Source organism: Protopterus annectens, chromosome 17.part0 (assembly GCF_019279795.1).
Source record: "Protopterus annectens isolate FY-2018-M chromosome 17.part0, PAN1.0, whole genome shotgun sequence".
Lineage (NCBI taxonomy): Eukaryota > Metazoa > Chordata > Ceratodontiformes > Protopteridae > Protopterus > Protopterus annectens.
Window position 1 is genome coordinate 543722859 of NC_056751.1, and position 17719 is coordinate 543740577.

Consider the following 17719-nt stretch of genomic DNA (forward strand, 5'->3'; position numbering starts at 1 on the left):
AGACAGATGAAGAAAGTAGTCAGGAGTACAAGGAAATGAGGTGTATGGTGAAGAGAGAGGTCACAAAGGCTAAGGATAAGGCATGTGGCAAGTTGCATGAAAGGCTGGACACTAAGAAGGGAGAAATGGACCTGCACTGATTAGCTAGATAGAGAGAGACAGAGCTTGGAAAGATGTGCAGCAGGTTAAGGTGATAAAAGATAATGGGGGAGATGTACTCACAACTGAGTAGAGATAGTTGAGCAGATAGAAAGAGTACTTTGAGGGGATGATGAATGAAGAGAATGAGAGAGAGAGAGAGAAGGATGGATGATGTGGAGATAGTGAATCAGGAAGTGCAATGGATTAGCAAGGAGGAAGTAAGGGCAGCTATGAAGAGGATGAAGAATGGACAGGCTGTTGATCCACATGACCTACCCGTGGAAGCATAGAGGTGTTTAGGAGAGATGGCAGTGGAGTTTTTAACCAGATTGTTTAATGAAATCTTGGAAAGTGCGAGAATGCCTGAGGAGTGGAGACGAAGTGTAGTTCTACCAATTTTTAAGAATAAAGGTGATGTGCAGAGCTGTAGTAACTACAGAGGGATAAAATTGAACAGCCACAGCATGAAGTTATGAGAAAGAGCAGTGAAAGCTAGGTTAAGAAGGGAGGTGATGATCAGTGAGCTGGGAAAGAGCACTACAGATGTGATGTTTGCTCTGAGGGTGTTAATGGAGAAGTATAGAGAGGGTCAGAAATATTTGCATTGTGTCTTAGTGGACTTAGAGAAAGCATATGACAGGGTGCCTAGAGAGGAGTTGTGGTATTGTATGAGGAAGTCAGGAGTGGCAGAGAAGTAGGTAAGAGTGGTACAGGATATGTACAAGGGCTGTGTGACAGTGGTGAGGTCTGTGGTAGGGGTGATGGATGCATTCAAGGTGGAGCTGAGATTACATCAAGGATCAGCTCTGAGCCCTTTCTTATTTGCAGTGGTGATGGACAGGTTGACAGATGAGATCAGACAGGAGTCCCCATGGACTATAATGTATGCAGATGACATTGTGATCTGTAGTGAGAGTAGGGAAAAGGACCGGGTTGAGGAGACCCTGGAGAAGTGGAAATATGCTTTAGAGAGGAGAGGAATGAAGGCCAGCAGGACTAAAACAGAATATATGTGTGTGATTGAGAAGGAGGACATAGAAATGGGGAGCATACAGGGAGTAGAGCTGGTGAATGTGGATGAATTTAAATAGCTGGGATCAGCAGGTCAGAGTAATGGTAAATGTGGACGAGAGGTGAAGAAGAGAGTACAGGCAGGGTGGAGTGGGTGGAGAAGAGTATCAGGAGTGATTTGTGACAGACAAGTATCAGTAAGAGTTAAAGGGAAGGTCTACAAGATGGCAGTGAGACCAGCTATGTTATATGGGTTGGAGATGTTGGCACTGATGATTGCATTGGTTTGGATATGTGCTGAGGAGGAATGCTGGGTATATTGGGAGAAGAATGCTAAAGATGGATCTGCCAGATAAGAGGAAAAGAGGAAGGCCTAAGATAAGGTTTATGGATGCAGTGAGAGAGAACATGCAGGTCATTGGTGTGACAGAGCAAGGTGCAGAGGACAGGAAGAAATGGAAACAGATGATCCACTGTGGCGACCCCTAATGGGAGCAGCTGAAAGAAAAAGAAAGATTTTTGAAGTAAAATGCTTTCTCCAACACCATTAACATATACTACAGAAAGTTTGAAACATTAGGTGGTGGAACTCATAACACCCCTGGGTTGGCGTTAATTACACGTTAACACACACCCTGTTGGGCATTATTGTTTACGTAAAATAATGGAAGCTCTCCTCTGTTGATTAGCTTCTTGTGATATCCTGCACATAAACTTAAAATATTTTTATTTAATTATATATGCACTCTATACTGCAAATAAAATACTGCCTAGCCAGCACTTATAACTTTTCCTATCAGCAGTAACCTGGGTTAGCCAATGCTCACTACACAGTATGCTTTTAACTGCTTTCTGTACATTTGACAGGATTGCATAAGGTATCAGCTTAATTTGTTTTGAATACATCACTCAGCACCATTGGCTGAAGCTAGTTCCTTAAATTCAGTAGACTCTTTTAGGGAGTTTTCCATTATAGCAGAATAAAATGCCACTAAGGACATGGCTTTGTTATTGGATTAACTCCCAGAAAACTCACAGTACAGAGAAAATGGCATGTCAGAGCAGATAAAGTGAAAAAACATCTGAAAAATAAACTGTGATCAGTTATAAATAAATCAAGGTTACTACAAAATTATAAGACATTAAAATATATAAACAATCTAAAGTGCAACATTATAAATGGCAAAATGATTTTTCAATATATGCTACTGTTTTCATGAATGCTTATTCTGTTGTACAATGTTCTACTTCTAGTTTGATTAAATTGTTTACATATGTTTCTAAAGTTTTTTAGTCAAAAGAAATACGATTAGCATTATTTTTATAACAGCATAGTATAGTTAACAATCTTTGTGAATGACAACAGCTAACTACTAAAATATTTTCTAGGATTCAGCTGCCATACAGCCAGTCTGGAATTATGATCGAGAAAAATAATGCATACATCAATGTTAAATCAAAACTGGGCATACTTTTTAAGTGGAACATGAATGATGCAGCTATGGTAAGAAATATTTCTGCTATCTCCTTTACCTCCCTGTCAGTCTATCTATCTATCTATCTATCTATCTATCTATCTATCTATCTATCTATCTATCTACATTATCACTTATTTTTATTTCTCTGTCTCTCTCTCTCTCTCTCTGTCTAATGATCATATCATGTTTTAACAGTATTTATTGATTAAATTCATCTATTTGTATTTGTTAGATGAGTAAATACACTGGTCTGAGGACCATTTTCAGGCATGATTTAAACCACTACGGCTCAAAATAATCAAACCTTTTTGCATACTTCACATTAAATTTGGCATCATCACAAACCCTTTAAGCTTATGGAAGAACAATAGGTCAAGAAAGAAACAATTTTCAAATGAAGATACAAGACCATGAACAAGCAGAGATACAAAATATGTAGGAAACTTTGAATTAGTCTACTCACAGGTAACAGTGCATAGAAAATTTGAATCAGGTTTTCAAGCAATATTACATTGGCTATGTGCAGTAGCTTCACATTGCCTGTGTGTAGTAGCATTACACCACCTATGCAGAGTACCATTACATTGTCAGCTCACAGTAGCATTACATTGTCTGCTCACAGTAGTATTATATTGTGTACAGTAGCATTACATTGTCTGTTCACATTATCTGTTCACAGTAGTATTATATTATGTACAATGGCATTACATTATCTGTTCACAGTAGTATTATACTGTGTACAGTAACATTACATTATTGGTCACAGTAGTATTATATTGTGTACAGTAGCATTACATTGCCTGTGCACAGTAGTATTATACTGTGTGCAGTAGCATTACACCATATATGAGCAGAGACATTATGTTGTCTATGCTCAGTAGCATTACACCATCTTTGTGCAGTTGTATTACATTGTGAGCAGTAACATTACATTGTCTGTTCACAGTAACATTACAATATCTGTTCACAGTAGTATTATACTGTGTACAGTAGCATTACATTATTTGCTCACAGTAGTATTATATTGTGTACAGTAGCATTACATTGTTCACAGTAGCAGTACATTATCTGTTCACAGTAGTATTATATTGTGTACAGTAGCATTACATTGTCTGTTCACAGTAGCATTAAATTATCTGTTCACAGTAGTATTATATTGTGTACTGTAGCATTACATTGTCTGTTCACATAGCATTACATTATCTGTTCACAATAGTATTGTATTGTGTACAATAGCATTACATTGTCTGTTCACATTATCTGTTCACAGTATTATATTGTGTACAGTAGCATTACATTATCTGTTCACAGTAGTATTATATTGTGGACAGTAGCATTACATTGTCTGTTCACATTATCTTTTCACAGCAGCATTGCATCGTCTGTTCACATTATCTGTTCACAGTAGTATTATATTGTGTACAGTAGCATTACATTGCCTGAGCACAGTAGCATTACACCGTCTGTGTGCATTATGATTACATTGTGCACTTTTGCATTACATAACCTGTGAACAGTAGCATTATAATGTCTATATGCAGTTGTTGTGCACTCATTCAGTTTTTTTGTGATGTTGCATGGATACTTGACACTGTATACAGAAACCAAAATCATCAATTTGGGGAAGCAATGATTTGACTTCAAGAGGTATTCCATATATAATGAATATTAACACAGTGTTAGGAACAAATTTGTCAACACATAGCAGAAGACAGGAACCGATATGAAGATGATTGGAAATAAAAGTAGGCATGAAATAATGACTAAATTATATATAATTGCTAAACTAGTATGATAACTGAGAAAGATGCTTTGCTGAAAGGATTCTGAAATACAAAGTCATTAGTAGTCATAGCATTTGTTAGGACATTAGTAAAAATAGATGTTAGGGTGTTTTGTAGTTTATTGCTCTTTTGGATTCTAACTGTGTATGTGTGTGTGTGTATGTGTGTGTGTGTGTGTGTGTGTGTGTGTGTGTGTGTGTGTGTGTGTGTGTGTGTGTGTGTGTGTGTGTGTATGAGAGTATGTGTGCGTTATTTTTAAACTTTAGTTTGTTTATTATGTTGAGGACAATGACTATCATTGATGAATTGAAATGTCAGTGTATTTAGCAATGAGTATGCTCTGGCAGAGCTCAGTAACCAGCCTCATTTTTTTAATGGTTAGGCAGTAGTGTAGACTAAAATTGATAAATGTTAATATTCTGTTTTGCGAAGAATATCTGTGCCCTGATAAAATGAAAGGCTAATACTGGTAGGGTGCATTCCCGCCTTGGAAATAATGCATTAATGGCTATAATCTCTCTACTTCCTTAAAGAGCAGGTGGGATATTTTGTGTGCGGCATTTAGCAGACAAAGTACTTTTTGTGTCAAACTTTCTGCTAGGTAGAAATGTAATGTTTTCATCTAGAGTAACAGCTGAAGATTTCTTTTAAGTAACAGTGTGGAATGGTTGTGGATGTAGAGTGACTCAGTATAATTGTTCAGCCTATGCTAGCCCTTAATTATACCTAGAAGCATAACTTTAAATCTGTTTGTATTTAACCTTTAACATTTTTTATAGTTAGTTCCTGCTATGACCCTACACAGTTCTCTCCTCCCCCACATTGGAATCACTCTCAATTGATCCTTGTCACACTCTGCCTCACTAGTACAGTTACATAGTATCTTGAGAGGAAAAAAAAAATGTTTGCTGTCATTTAACTGTTGTTAGTGTTGTTTTTCTATTATTTATTACTGTAATGCTAGTTTTATTTCTATTCTGTTTGCTGTGCTTGTCTACTACTGTAATGTTTTATTGTACTGGAGCTTTTCTCCTCGGGTCTCCACTGAAAATGGGACAAAATCCCAGTTGGACTAACCCGGTTAACAAATGTCAATAAATAAATAAAACAATTTGAGTGGTCTATTTGTACTATGTTACTCAATTCCTGTGTTGTTATGCTGTTCTTGGTAAGACACATTTAAGTTTTGAAAGATAACCAGAGAAGCCCTTATGCCTTGATGCACTGACAGATAGATGTCTCAGTGTGATGGGAATAAAATGTTAATAAGGAGAGTTTTGTCATATAAGTAACTGGAGAAGCATTTGCATTTGCATACTTCATACATATCATTAACTTCTGAGTTAAGAAGGAATAATCAGTATACCCAAATGTCCTTTTCAGGTCAGTGAAAATGATTCCAGTTAACATTTTGTTTGCATATCTGTATATAATGTTTTTGCGTGGGAGACAATGTCTGTTATTGTATTGTATTTAGGTCTAAAACCATGCTGTCTATATGAAAAGATGTCATATTAATTCAAATGCCATAGAATTTTGATTGCAGTTGAGTTTTTCTAGTATATCTGCAAAACAGTTTATATTTGGTATAGGTCAATAATTTTCAGATGTTTTGTGGCTGATTACTTTTGGGAGACAGAGTATTACTGCATGTTTGAATGTAGATGGAACTATTTTAGCAGAAAGTACAAGATTAAAATTAAAGGTAGAGGTTTCTTTCAAGGAACATGGATGGAAACTCCCAACTCATTACACAGAACCAGAATACTCCAGTGGATCAGAACGGAGAGAGCCTAAATAGTTTGGTTGCAGGAAACAAAATTTAAGGTAATGGAAGCCCATAAATTTAGATCTTAGGTATATCATAGGTTCATAGGAGATTACTAGGCTAAAGGCTTAAGGGCCTTACAAGCCTAACCGATATAATAATTTTTGCCCCTAGGTGCAAGAGGATGGTATAGATTTGTGCCTGTGCATTGAGTATCTTACAGATTGACCCTGTCCATAAGGGACATAGATGCTACCCCAGGTGTAAATTTGAAATTTCTCCATCCATTGATACAAACTGCATTTGAAGAGTGCCACAGACGGAGTCTCCTTAATATGAACTAGAAGCTTGTTCCAAAGAAGGCACCATCGCTGAGAGACATATCTTTCTCTCCAGCATGTTTTGTCTGAGTCACTGACTAAGTTTAGATCCCTAGATCGGGTGACCTTTATGCTGTTTGATTTACAGATGTGTAACAGCTCCATCAGGACTGGATTTGTGAGTGCCTTGTAGGTCAGGCTTAAGTCACTGCTTAACAGTTGGAGGAAGACAGAGTAAAGGGATAGGACTTTTATTCTATCTGCATAGTTCATGTTGTTTACAACCTGTATTTTCTTTGAGGAACCTCTGAGGTCACTCCAGCTGCTGTAAGTGCCTAGTCAAGTGCATGACAAATGACGCATTATACTCAATTATTGGTCTAATGAGGGCTGAGTACAGCGGGACTATAATTTCCTAGGCTCTGGATGCCATACATTTACTTATAAGTTGTGCCACATAAAAGGACTTCCTCACCACTGTGGATACATGGCGGTCAAAGTACAGGCTACAGTCTAAGTGTGTACCTAGATCTCTCATCTCTGAGTCAATGCTTAGGGCTGTGCTATTAATGTTGTAATTTATAGAGGCATTTGACTTCCCAAAGGGTATGATAAAGCATTTTTCCGCATTTAGTTTTAGGCCATGGTTTTTGCACCATTCATTTGTCTGATCTAGACCCTCTTGAAGGACATCTACACCTTTGGGGGAGTTCAATGATTAGCCACAGCTTGCAGTCTTCAGCAAACTGTCATCCAGAGGCCTTCCATGTTAGCCTTGACTTCGGGGAAGTATATTCCAAACTGGAGTGGTCCCAGCAGTGAGCCCTTTGGCACACCACTAGTAACTGGCCTCTTGCTGAATCTGGATTTACCCACTTTAACAACATGTGTCCTCTTCCATGAGCCAATTGATTAACCATCTGGTGATGCAGGGATCTGGATTTATGCCCACTTTTCTGAGTTTATTTATAATACCTGAGTGGGGAATTGTGTCAAATGCCTTGGCCAGGCTGTGGTAGGTGGTATGTACTATTTTACTATCATCCATGGCCATAGTGACTTTCTCAAAGAAATCCACCAAATTCATTAAGCATGAGCTGCCCTTGACACAATCACAGTGTGGCCTGGCAACCATGTCCTCCCAGGCTGACAAGTATCAGAACCCTTTGGAATTACACCAGTAATTAAGCCAATTGTTAAAATTGATTATTTTCTGTTGGTATTATGGCATCATCCTTGGAGATGGGAGAATGCTGCTCAGTGCTAGGCTCATACCTGCCTGTAACACATATTCTGAGAGCTCAATCATGTCTATCATCATATGGTTCAAAGAGGTGCATCTCAAGTCATTCATGCCCACATGGACTATGACTGAGTCATACTGATACTTAGGGGTAAGTGACTTGAGTGCTTGTGTGATCTGGCGAATTGTGACCCCTGACAGGCAACTAACTGTAAGCTTCCCCTTATCCAGCCTGGTAAGAGAGACATCATTGTGTCTCACAATGGAGTCTCCTATGACCAAAATATTGAGTCGTGGAGTGCGTCTCCTTATGGGCTTGGTAGTTGAGGCACAATAAGATGTGGCTTTATGTGTTGCAATTGGAATTGTCTTGTTTGTGTGCATGCAGAGTTTCTGAAAACTTCACTTAAGAGGCCTTTGAGGTTTGGGTAAGTTACATGTGAGCACCTCTGCATATGTGTGTCTATGTGTGTGGTCCTTTGTGGGTGCAGTGAGTGATGTGTGTGAGTTGCTGACAACCTGTTTGTTGCTTTCTCATTCTGTATGTGAGAGTCTAGCCTCCAGTGTCAATGGTTAACTACCTCTCTAACATATGATTTGTCTGTTCGAGAATTGAGTGGTTGTCAGTGTATATAAAGCAATTGTACATTGCCTCAGGATACCCTTGTCCACCAAGCTGGATGCAGAGATAGCAATAAAGTGCCCCATCCCTAGTTGCAGGTCCTAATACGTACTTCAAAGGATAGAAGTGGAGGGTGTTTGCAACTGGATGAGGAAAAGGTACTTACCTGGTATCACCTGCAGCTAATCACCAGCAATGCTGCTCAGTGCCATATCAGATGCTCTCTGAGCAGCAATAGTCTTGTGTACCATAATAAGGTAACTAGCATGATAAACTTTCACAGTGTAATGAAAATAAGCAATGTTTCCAGATGTTTTCATCTGTACTGGGCAATATGACAGCTCCATGCAAATGTTCCAAATTTATATCAACACTGGAAATAAAGAAAACCAACTACTGAGCCCTCTGGCAATGACTACACTTAGAGCCCTTTTGGGTACTTCCCAACTCAGATAGACCAGGTAAATACTTACTGCCACTAGATGAATAATCCCAGTCTTCTTAATGTTAAAGCCCATTAAGAGTGTCCAGAGTGAAACGCTACCACAAACAAACGTAAAGATACAGATACAGCAGTGTCTTTAAATATCTTCTAAAAATGTGATCATTCAGTAAAAGCTGTTTGCCTTGTAGAAATGAGCCAAGAGCCACTCAATTGTGCAGGATTTATAAAGGCACTAAAAACAAGGTAAGCTGGTTAATAAGCCCTCAAGCCAATAAAACAACTACATGCAGAATCTCTAGTATTTCCCCCAAACTATGCAGACCAGGCTACCACCCACTGGCACTAGATGAAAAATTTGTCCTGTTGATGTAAAAGCACACAAAAGTGCTTGCTATAGTGTAAAAGTACATTACTTTATCCAACAACTAGCTAGATAATGAATTCAGAGTAGTAAGTAAATCAGTAGTACAGACAATGACAGGCAAAAATGCACTTTTTTTTTTCAAAATAAGCACAATGAAAGGCAAATGAATAAGTCAAGATATAAACAACAGTGTATAATTGGAGGAGCTTATAAAGCTCAATTTATAGTAAGGGTGGGCTTAAAAACAAGCGTCTGGGTGGGTGGTCACCAGCAGTGCTTGTAGTTTTTGCAGGTCTTGAGTCTTATCAGAAAATACAAACATCAAGAAATACTCTGTGTATTTAAATATCACTCAAGAAAGAAATTAACCAATGAAAAACATATGTGAAATGTGCAGCCTACATAATTTAAGTGTCTATCTGCCACATAGAACAAAAACACAAGACTAAGCAGCTTTCTTAAAACAGAAAAAAAATAGAGCAAGTAAGACAGCTGTATCAGTTTAAGTACCTCACAGACAAAATTTTTTTTAATTTACTTTCAACACCGAGCAGGGAGTCACCAACAGTGGTTGCAGTGTTTGCAGGTTCTGATTTTTATCAGAAATGACTGTGTGTTTAAGTATCACTCAACAATCAGATTTCTTTCCTCACTCAACAGGGAATCACCAACAGTTCTTCACTCAGCTGAGAGTCACCAACCATTCAGTGGTTGCTGATCATAAACCTGAGGGAGAGAAGAGGCTGAGTTTTGATGAGTGAGATTAATAGATAGTTGATCTGGTTCAGCACAATTAACAACAAAGCATGGATCATAGGCAACATCTATTCACCCTCCATATATGATAAAAACTTCTTTGAAGGGCTTCTTAAGATCTGGCAGGTTAAGATTACCCCATCTGCATTTAGTATCCTATTTTGGGATTTTAACCTGCCATTTGATGAGGAAATTGATAAACTGTATGGAAAACAGAGCCAGGAAGCCATAAAATATTGGGTGCTCAAAGATATTTGTATCAGTATATGGAGAGAACTGCACCTGGAAGAGGTGGTTCTGACCTTCTCTAGAAATTTAACCTATCAAAGTAGTGTAATCAACCTCAAACATATTAGTCTATCTCATTGTGTACCACTTACACTCCTCATTAAGTTAGACCTGAAAGATCAAAGGACCAGAAACTGGAGATAAGCCTGCTTTTGTGGACCACCTACAGTGGTAAAGAAAAGCAAAAATGTATTGTTTTGAATGATTTGTATGGGAATATAACCCCAGGTACTGAGGTACCCCCATGCAATATAACTTAGAGGAAATGGTATAAACTAGAGATAAGGGGGATATAATGGATGCAGAGGGGTTCAGACGGAGGAATGAGAAAAACCTTTTTGAATGTACAAAGAAGGTTAATAGAGGAAGGAGAGAAAAGTTACATGAGGGACATGACAGGAGCTCTCTGAATCAAAATCAAGGTCCTTGAACTCTTTAAGGCAGAGCTGCTTGGGAAGTATAAATTCTAGTGACTTAAGAGAGAGAGAGAGAAAGAGAGACCCAGGATGCCTCACCTTGTTCTTCAAACAAGCCACTTCTCATGCGTTTATATCATCAGTTAAATCTGAGTCTGGCCATCTTATTATGGAAAGGAGGGATCTCACCCAGGCATGTAGGAGTTTCTATAACTTCTAGTTCAGTCCCAGCCATGGCTGGGGTTGTGTGGCATTTTAATGTGACACTAGCTCACCCACTCACTCTGGTTGACTCTAGGGCCCTTGACAGGCCTATCTCATCCGAAAAAGTAGATAAGGTCATTGTATGCCTAAAACCAAGCAAGGGTCCTGATATTGATGGGCTCCTCACAGAATTGCATACATGGGCAGGTGAATGCATAATCTGGGCTCTGGCTAAGGTCTTTATCTTTGGTGATCCAAACACAAACATGCTGCTATCTTAATCAAACAATTATCATGGCAATCCACAAGCATGATAATCCAGATCCTTCTTCGGTTGTCTTCTGCCCATCTCTCTCATTAATTTGGACCTCGACATTTTTGTCAAAGTCTTAGCTGTCAGACTAGATCCCCTAATGCTGAGATTGGTATCTGAGAACCAAGCAGGCTTTGTTAAAGGGAGGGGAGGAACAGACAATTAATGTAACATGGCTGCCTTTCTGTATATGTATGGCTTCTTTCATCTATGGGTAGAGGCTGTCTTTTTTGATATCATAAAGGCTGTTGATACAGAATGAATGGCTGCATAGAGGCTGCCATACCTACCAGTAATAAATGCAACACTGGCAATAAAAACAAACCCCACTGGTGGAATCCTCACCTAAACAAGGTATATAATAAAAGAAGAAAATCCATTGCCAAAGTCAGGAAGAGCAAATCCCTCAAAGACAAGTGCTTTGTCATACAACTAAACAAGAAACTACAAGGTCTAATTAAATTCAACAAGGCCAGCTAAGAGATCAGGATAGCTTTGGAGGTTAAGGACAATCACAAGGCTTTTTTCAGCTCTGTCTGGAAGTGTAGAGGTAGCACACAGCAGTGTGCTGAACTGGTGGTGAATGGTACCACATTCACTTATCAGGGTGACATAGCAAATCTACTGGTTGATAAGTTCAGCCCACATTTCATCCCCTAATCTCCCCCCAGCTCTACCAGCTGAAATCCCTTCCAACTATTATCAAGGACCAGGTACTGGCAGCATTAGCTAAAGCCAAGAACACCACCTCCATGTGTCCTGACAAAATCTCCAGTTGCCTCCTGAACAGTCTAAACATGACTTATCAGGACCACCTGAAGTACTCTTCAGCAACAGCCTTGAAACAGGCTACATTCCAAGTGAGTGGAAGACCACAACAGTCATTCCCCTGTATAAGAGGGGATGTCAGTCAACCCAGGGAACTACAGTCTCATCAGTCTAACAAGCCTAATATGCAAAGCTATGGAATGAATTATCATGGAAATGATAAACAATGACATTGGCAGCCTACAGACACTGTACCCATGTCAGTTTGGCTTTGTAAAGGGAAGGTCATGACAACTTAATCTGAAAGACGTCTTTGAGAGGGTCACCAAGACAATGGTGAGGCTAAACCAGTGCATACAGCATAGGTTGACCTAGTGAAGGCATTTGATACAATAACCCACTCCGGCATTATTGACAATGCATAAATCCTTACATAACTCATTGATTTGCTGGCTGGCTCACAGACAGGATCCCATAAGTCAGGATCAGTAATACCACCTCCATTAAGATACTGGTCATCAGTGGAGTATCCCAGGGCTCCATGCCAGTCCCGGTCCTGTTTGACATCTACTTCTTGAAAGTCAATGTCAGAGTTCAAGGCCTCTGGCTCACCAAGTTCACACATGACTGTAAATTGGGATGGATTATAGATTCCCCCCCAAAGACACCAACATCTTGAAAGTGGGTTTAACACAGACAAATGACTAGTGTCAAAGCCATGGCCTAAAACTCAATACCAAAAAATAGATTATAATGCCCTTTGGGAAGCTTTCAACCCAAGTTAATTTCTCCATTGTCAACTCAGTATTAAGTGATCTGGGAGCATATGTAGACAGTAATCTGGCCTTAGATCAACATGTAGTTAAGACAGTAAGAAAATCATTCTATGTCACCTAACTTATAGGTAAGGGTATGGCATCCAGGTCGAAGCAGTTATAGTATCACTCTACTTGGGCCTTATCAGACCTATCACTGAAAACAATGACCCCTTTGTCATACATCTAATCAGGCATGTGCAGCAGTTGGAACACCTACAAAGGTTTCTCACCCAGAGTATTCAGGGCATGAATACCTTTTCTACACTGATCACCTACAGGCTATTTTTCTGTTTTCAGTCTCCTACAGGCTGCTGAGAGGGGATCTTGCCTGGCTTACAAGTCTTCTTCAGACCCAACCCTCATGGATATGAGCAATAATTGTGTACATGGTGTTTGGGACTTATATGGGATTGACAGAACATTATTTCAGAAAAGATTTTGACAGCAACCATTAAACCTATCAACCTCTTAGTGCAATAAATCTGGACAAAGTCTAAAATAATGGGGGCAAAAGCCAAGAAATAGAGGCAAATTCTAAGTGTTACTCTTATAAACTCAGGAAGTTGCTAGAATAACAGGTTTTATGTTAGCATGGTTTTTCTGAAGGATATAAAGTCTGAAACTCAAATGTGTGTCATTATTAAGTGATCTCTGTCCTCAGTGATTTGACAGAAAACACAAATGTTAAGAAGAACAGACAAAAAATATGAGGCAAAAATCTGGACTCTGTGAAAATCAGGACAGTTGAGAGGTATGAGCATCATATGTGCACTAATATTGTTTGCCATATTTGAAGACTTCACACCTCAATACTCCCTGAAAGGAGACTGTCAGCATCCTCTTTGTGCAGTTTTGTCTATCTTTCTATGATTTCTCGCATGTCTGGCGACCGGCTTTATGTAGTTTGCCCCATCTTGAAGTAATGGAAGTTCTTTGTAAAAAGTTTAGTATATGGATGTGCACAAGTTTGAATTTGTGGAGTGCTTGACATGCAGAGAAAGCAATATGCTTAAGTGAAGGATAATTGTTACAGTGCATGCAGCCATTAGGAACTAGTGTGACAGAAACTGATTTATCCCTGCTCTTCACACTTATAGAATGATATGCTGTCTAATCTTACTTCATGCTTAATGTGAGATTGTGTGTGTGTGTGTGTGTGTGTGTGTGTGTGTGTGTGTGTGTGTGTGTGTGTGTGTGTGTGTGTATGTGTGTGTGTGTGTGTGTGTATGTGCGTGTGTGTGTGTGTGTGTGTGTGTGTGTGTGTGTGTGTGTGTGTGTGTGTGTGTGTGCTTGCTTGTCTGTGTGTGTATGTGTGCGTATGTGTGTGCATGTGTGCATGCTTATTTCTGTGTATGCGTGTCTGTCTGTGGGCATTTGTGTATGTGCGCATGTGCATAAGTGTGTGTGTGTGTGTTTATGTGTGTGTGCTTGCTTGTCTGTGTGTGTATGTGTGTGCATTTGTGCATGTGTGTGTGTGCATGCTTGTTTCTGTGTATGCATGTGTGAGTCTGTGTGTGTCTGCTCGTGCGCGTGTGCGTTTCTGCATGCTTGTGTATATGTGTGTACATGTGCATGCTTGTGTGTGTGTGTGTGTGTGTGTGTGTGTGTGTGTGTGTGTATGTGCATTTCCACTGTGAGTGTAATGTGTTTGCTATGTTTCTAATGGCTATATGTTGAAATAGCATTCTCTTTGTTTTTTTCCTGTATTGCAAAAACATTTTCCACAGTTCTATATATTTATGATAGGTATTGGGTTATCTTATGGCAAATTAAAATATGCCTTGATGCTGTTTTAATCCATCAGAAATTGCATACTTCTAGTCATTAATTTTACCATATTTTTCTATGACAGCTTCAACTGGACAGTAAATATATGAATCAAACTTGTGGACTTTGTGGGGATTTCAATGGTATCCAAATATACAATGAGTTTGTATCAAATGGTAAGTAAAAAATAACTGATAGCTATAAAATCAAAACTTTCAGTATGCTCTGTGCATTGTAACCATTAGTTGCTTTTTTCTGCATCCTATATTTTGAACTGCTTTATGAGCACAAAATAAAATTGATAAGAATAGACATGCATTCAGAATCATATAGCTTTTTAAAGAGGTTTGTGAACAATTTTCAACAGATTGTGTTATCATCTAGTGAGATTAATTAAAAAGGCAAAGAAAAGGGTGAAGAAAAAATGTCAAAATAAATGCTAAAATATGAAAACAAACTTTATGTAAAGTCGATTGAAAATATTTTGCTAACAGATCTTGTTTAAACAATGACAGAGCTCCAGGTCAGAGTACAATAAATTATGAAGTAATTTATCCTTCCATCAAGGAAAATTCAAAAATTATTTCTGGCATGCAAATACCAGAAATAAACAAGCAAAGCTTCACCAAAAGACTGAAGAAAACTCATCAGCTCAAATATGCTTTTAAACCTTCTAATAAATTAAAAATAAAAAGAAGCATCCAGTAAGTGTTCAAACTTCATAGAGTTCTTCAGAATGTGAAGAAGGGCTCTGTGACATTTTGATTAAACTTTCCTTGTTTATTTGTAAAGTAGCCTTCCATTCAAGGAAGCAACATTTTAGGCTGGTTGCTAAATGTTATATGGGTTCAAATATAAAAGTTTTTAATTTAAAATCCAGCCAAGGCAGTACTTGCTGAAATGTGATTTTATTAAGTTTTGTGTCTTGTAAATACTTCCATTTGTCTATGATCATTAAGATGGTTTTGTATATGTAAAACAATATGCGAGATAGCCGATTTTATTGCAGTCGTAATTAAAAAAAACAGCAACAGAAGCATTAAACAATTGACTTTATGGCTTGTACAAAATCTTGTTTCCCACAGTAATAGGAAATCGAGAACTTGCACTCATTTTATTCTGTTTGGCAATGAGCCATGTAATTAGTACTAAACTTTGGGAAGAGATATGTTGGTATTTTAGTTACTCAGTCACCAACCAATATGCATTCTTTCACGTGAGCTGGAGGGGTAAAATAACTTGAATGCTGCATGCTAAGTGAATACCTTGTTGCTATGATTATACTTTGCTCAGTCAGCATTTCATTTCAGTTTTAAAATCATATAGTTTGTAAAGCAATGCAACAGGCAGGATAATAATTAGAACTGGACACCTTATTGGATGACTTTATGGCTTCAGTTGTAAACATTTCCGCACTATTTTTATAATGAGTCTGCAGGTTTCTGCGTAATAAGGAAAGATTTTTCCTTTCTCCCAAGGAGCAATTATTTTAAAAATGAATATTATTGTTATGGAATGGATTGGGCTGCTTTACCTGACACACAAAAATATTTTTTTGGTTGCAAATTCTTACTTGTTCAGAAAGTCTTTGATTAAAAAAATGACATGACCTATGCCCATCAATAAGTTCATTAATATATGGTGGTGAGACATTCAGCATTAGATATTTATGACATTCATTTTAATGATAATTTATGCAATGTAATTGTTTATTTATTATTGGTGTATTTATTTCTTGCATTTGTGAATTGTGATAGTCCAATTGCTCAGAAAGCTAACAATTTTCAGTGGAGGACCAGGGAGAAAATCTCCAGAAAAATACATTGCATTAAGAACAGAATAAACAGAGGTAAATAAGTAATTAGCAGATCTACAAATATACAAAATTTAAACACAGTATAATTAATTAACAGCAGCATCATATAAAGAGCTGTGAAACCTATTCAAAAATAAACCTGGTGGAAGGAGAGAGAAGGAGGAAACGAAAGAGTATTTTATGAGGAGGAAAGGAATATTTTAGGTAGGTGTTAGGAAGAAAAAGGACAGGTAGAGGACAAAGAGCACATTTTGGATCATTAACTGAGGATATAGTACTTTGAAAGAATAGTGCTTGAAAAAAAACAAGAGAAAGTAAGCAGCAAGACATTTAATATGAGGCAGTTATACACGCCCAGACCCAGGTATCTTTTGTTACAGGAGAAACTAAGTTTTGGAAGGTGGGACATGACCAAGACACATTGTTCTCCATTGAAAGCACTGCGTGATATCTACCTGCCATTTGTAGGTAGATACCTTGGATTAAAACCAGTGGAAAGTAAACTAAAATAACAAGCAGCTAATGACACAGAAAGCAAGAACATTATATCTTCCAACGTACACGTATTGTTACCCTTTTGCTTACTGGTATTTATAGACACAAGCTTGGATTCAGTTGCTGATTTTTAAAGATCCAGTATCTGTACAGATTATACTTTCATTTCTTTAATGTGATTTTTCTAAGCAAGCATGCTGCAGATCTCATTGAACATAGAGTCAGTGATACATTTTCTAACAGGCATGTCAGAGCCATCAGGTAATTTCTTTCAATAATTCTGGGTTTTATGAATTTTTGCAGACGTGCTATTAAATCCAATAGAGTTTGGAAACCTTCAGAAGATGGATGGCCCAACAGAACAGTGTGAAGACCCTATCCCAATCACACCATCGAACTGCAGTGACTATGTAAGGAGAATATGCTTGGCACATTTAATTTACTTTGCCTTCAAGAGATCTTTAAATACCTGGTCCACTATGCTTAAAACAAGAATACTAGTAATATCTGATGTAACTCAAAACTGACAAGTATTTATTCATTAATTCATTTGTGCATTCTTTTAAACATTTTGTTATCATTCTGGTAACTAAATTGTAGCCATAGTTCTGTTTTTTTACACAAAACAAAGTGTATTCATTCTTTCTTTTTTTCTTTTTCTTTTTTTTTTTTTTTATCACCTTTGCTCCACTGCTACAAATCATCGACCCCCTTCCAAACTCTCAGCCCATCTGTTCTCTCCATCACTGGAGACTGAGTATTGAATGAGTTGGGCCATCATTTAGGCAATCCACAGGGATGGATAATTTGTTTTTCTTTATGCATTATCCTACCCCGGCTATACATGCCCTAATCTGTCCCAGAGTTCAGTAAACTATGAGCATGTTTGGTAAGATCGCCAT

At 38.0% G+C, this 17719-nt stretch overlaps 1 protein-coding gene across 1 annotated transcript in view; it reads left to right on the forward strand.

Annotated features, from left to right (window-relative positions):
- Positions 1 to 17719, forward strand: part of LOC122791457 (mucin-2-like) — a 508385-nt gene that overhangs the window by 96321 nt on the left and 394345 nt on the right. Inside the window, exons 5-7 of the mRNA XM_044059202.1 lie at positions 2542 to 2656; positions 14592 to 14682; positions 17121 to 17227. Of these exons, the coding sequence (XP_043915137.1) occupies positions 2542 to 2656; positions 14592 to 14682; positions 17121 to 17227 (313 nt within the window). The remainder of the gene's footprint in view (positions 1 to 2541; positions 2657 to 14591; positions 14683 to 17120; positions 17228 to 17719) is intronic.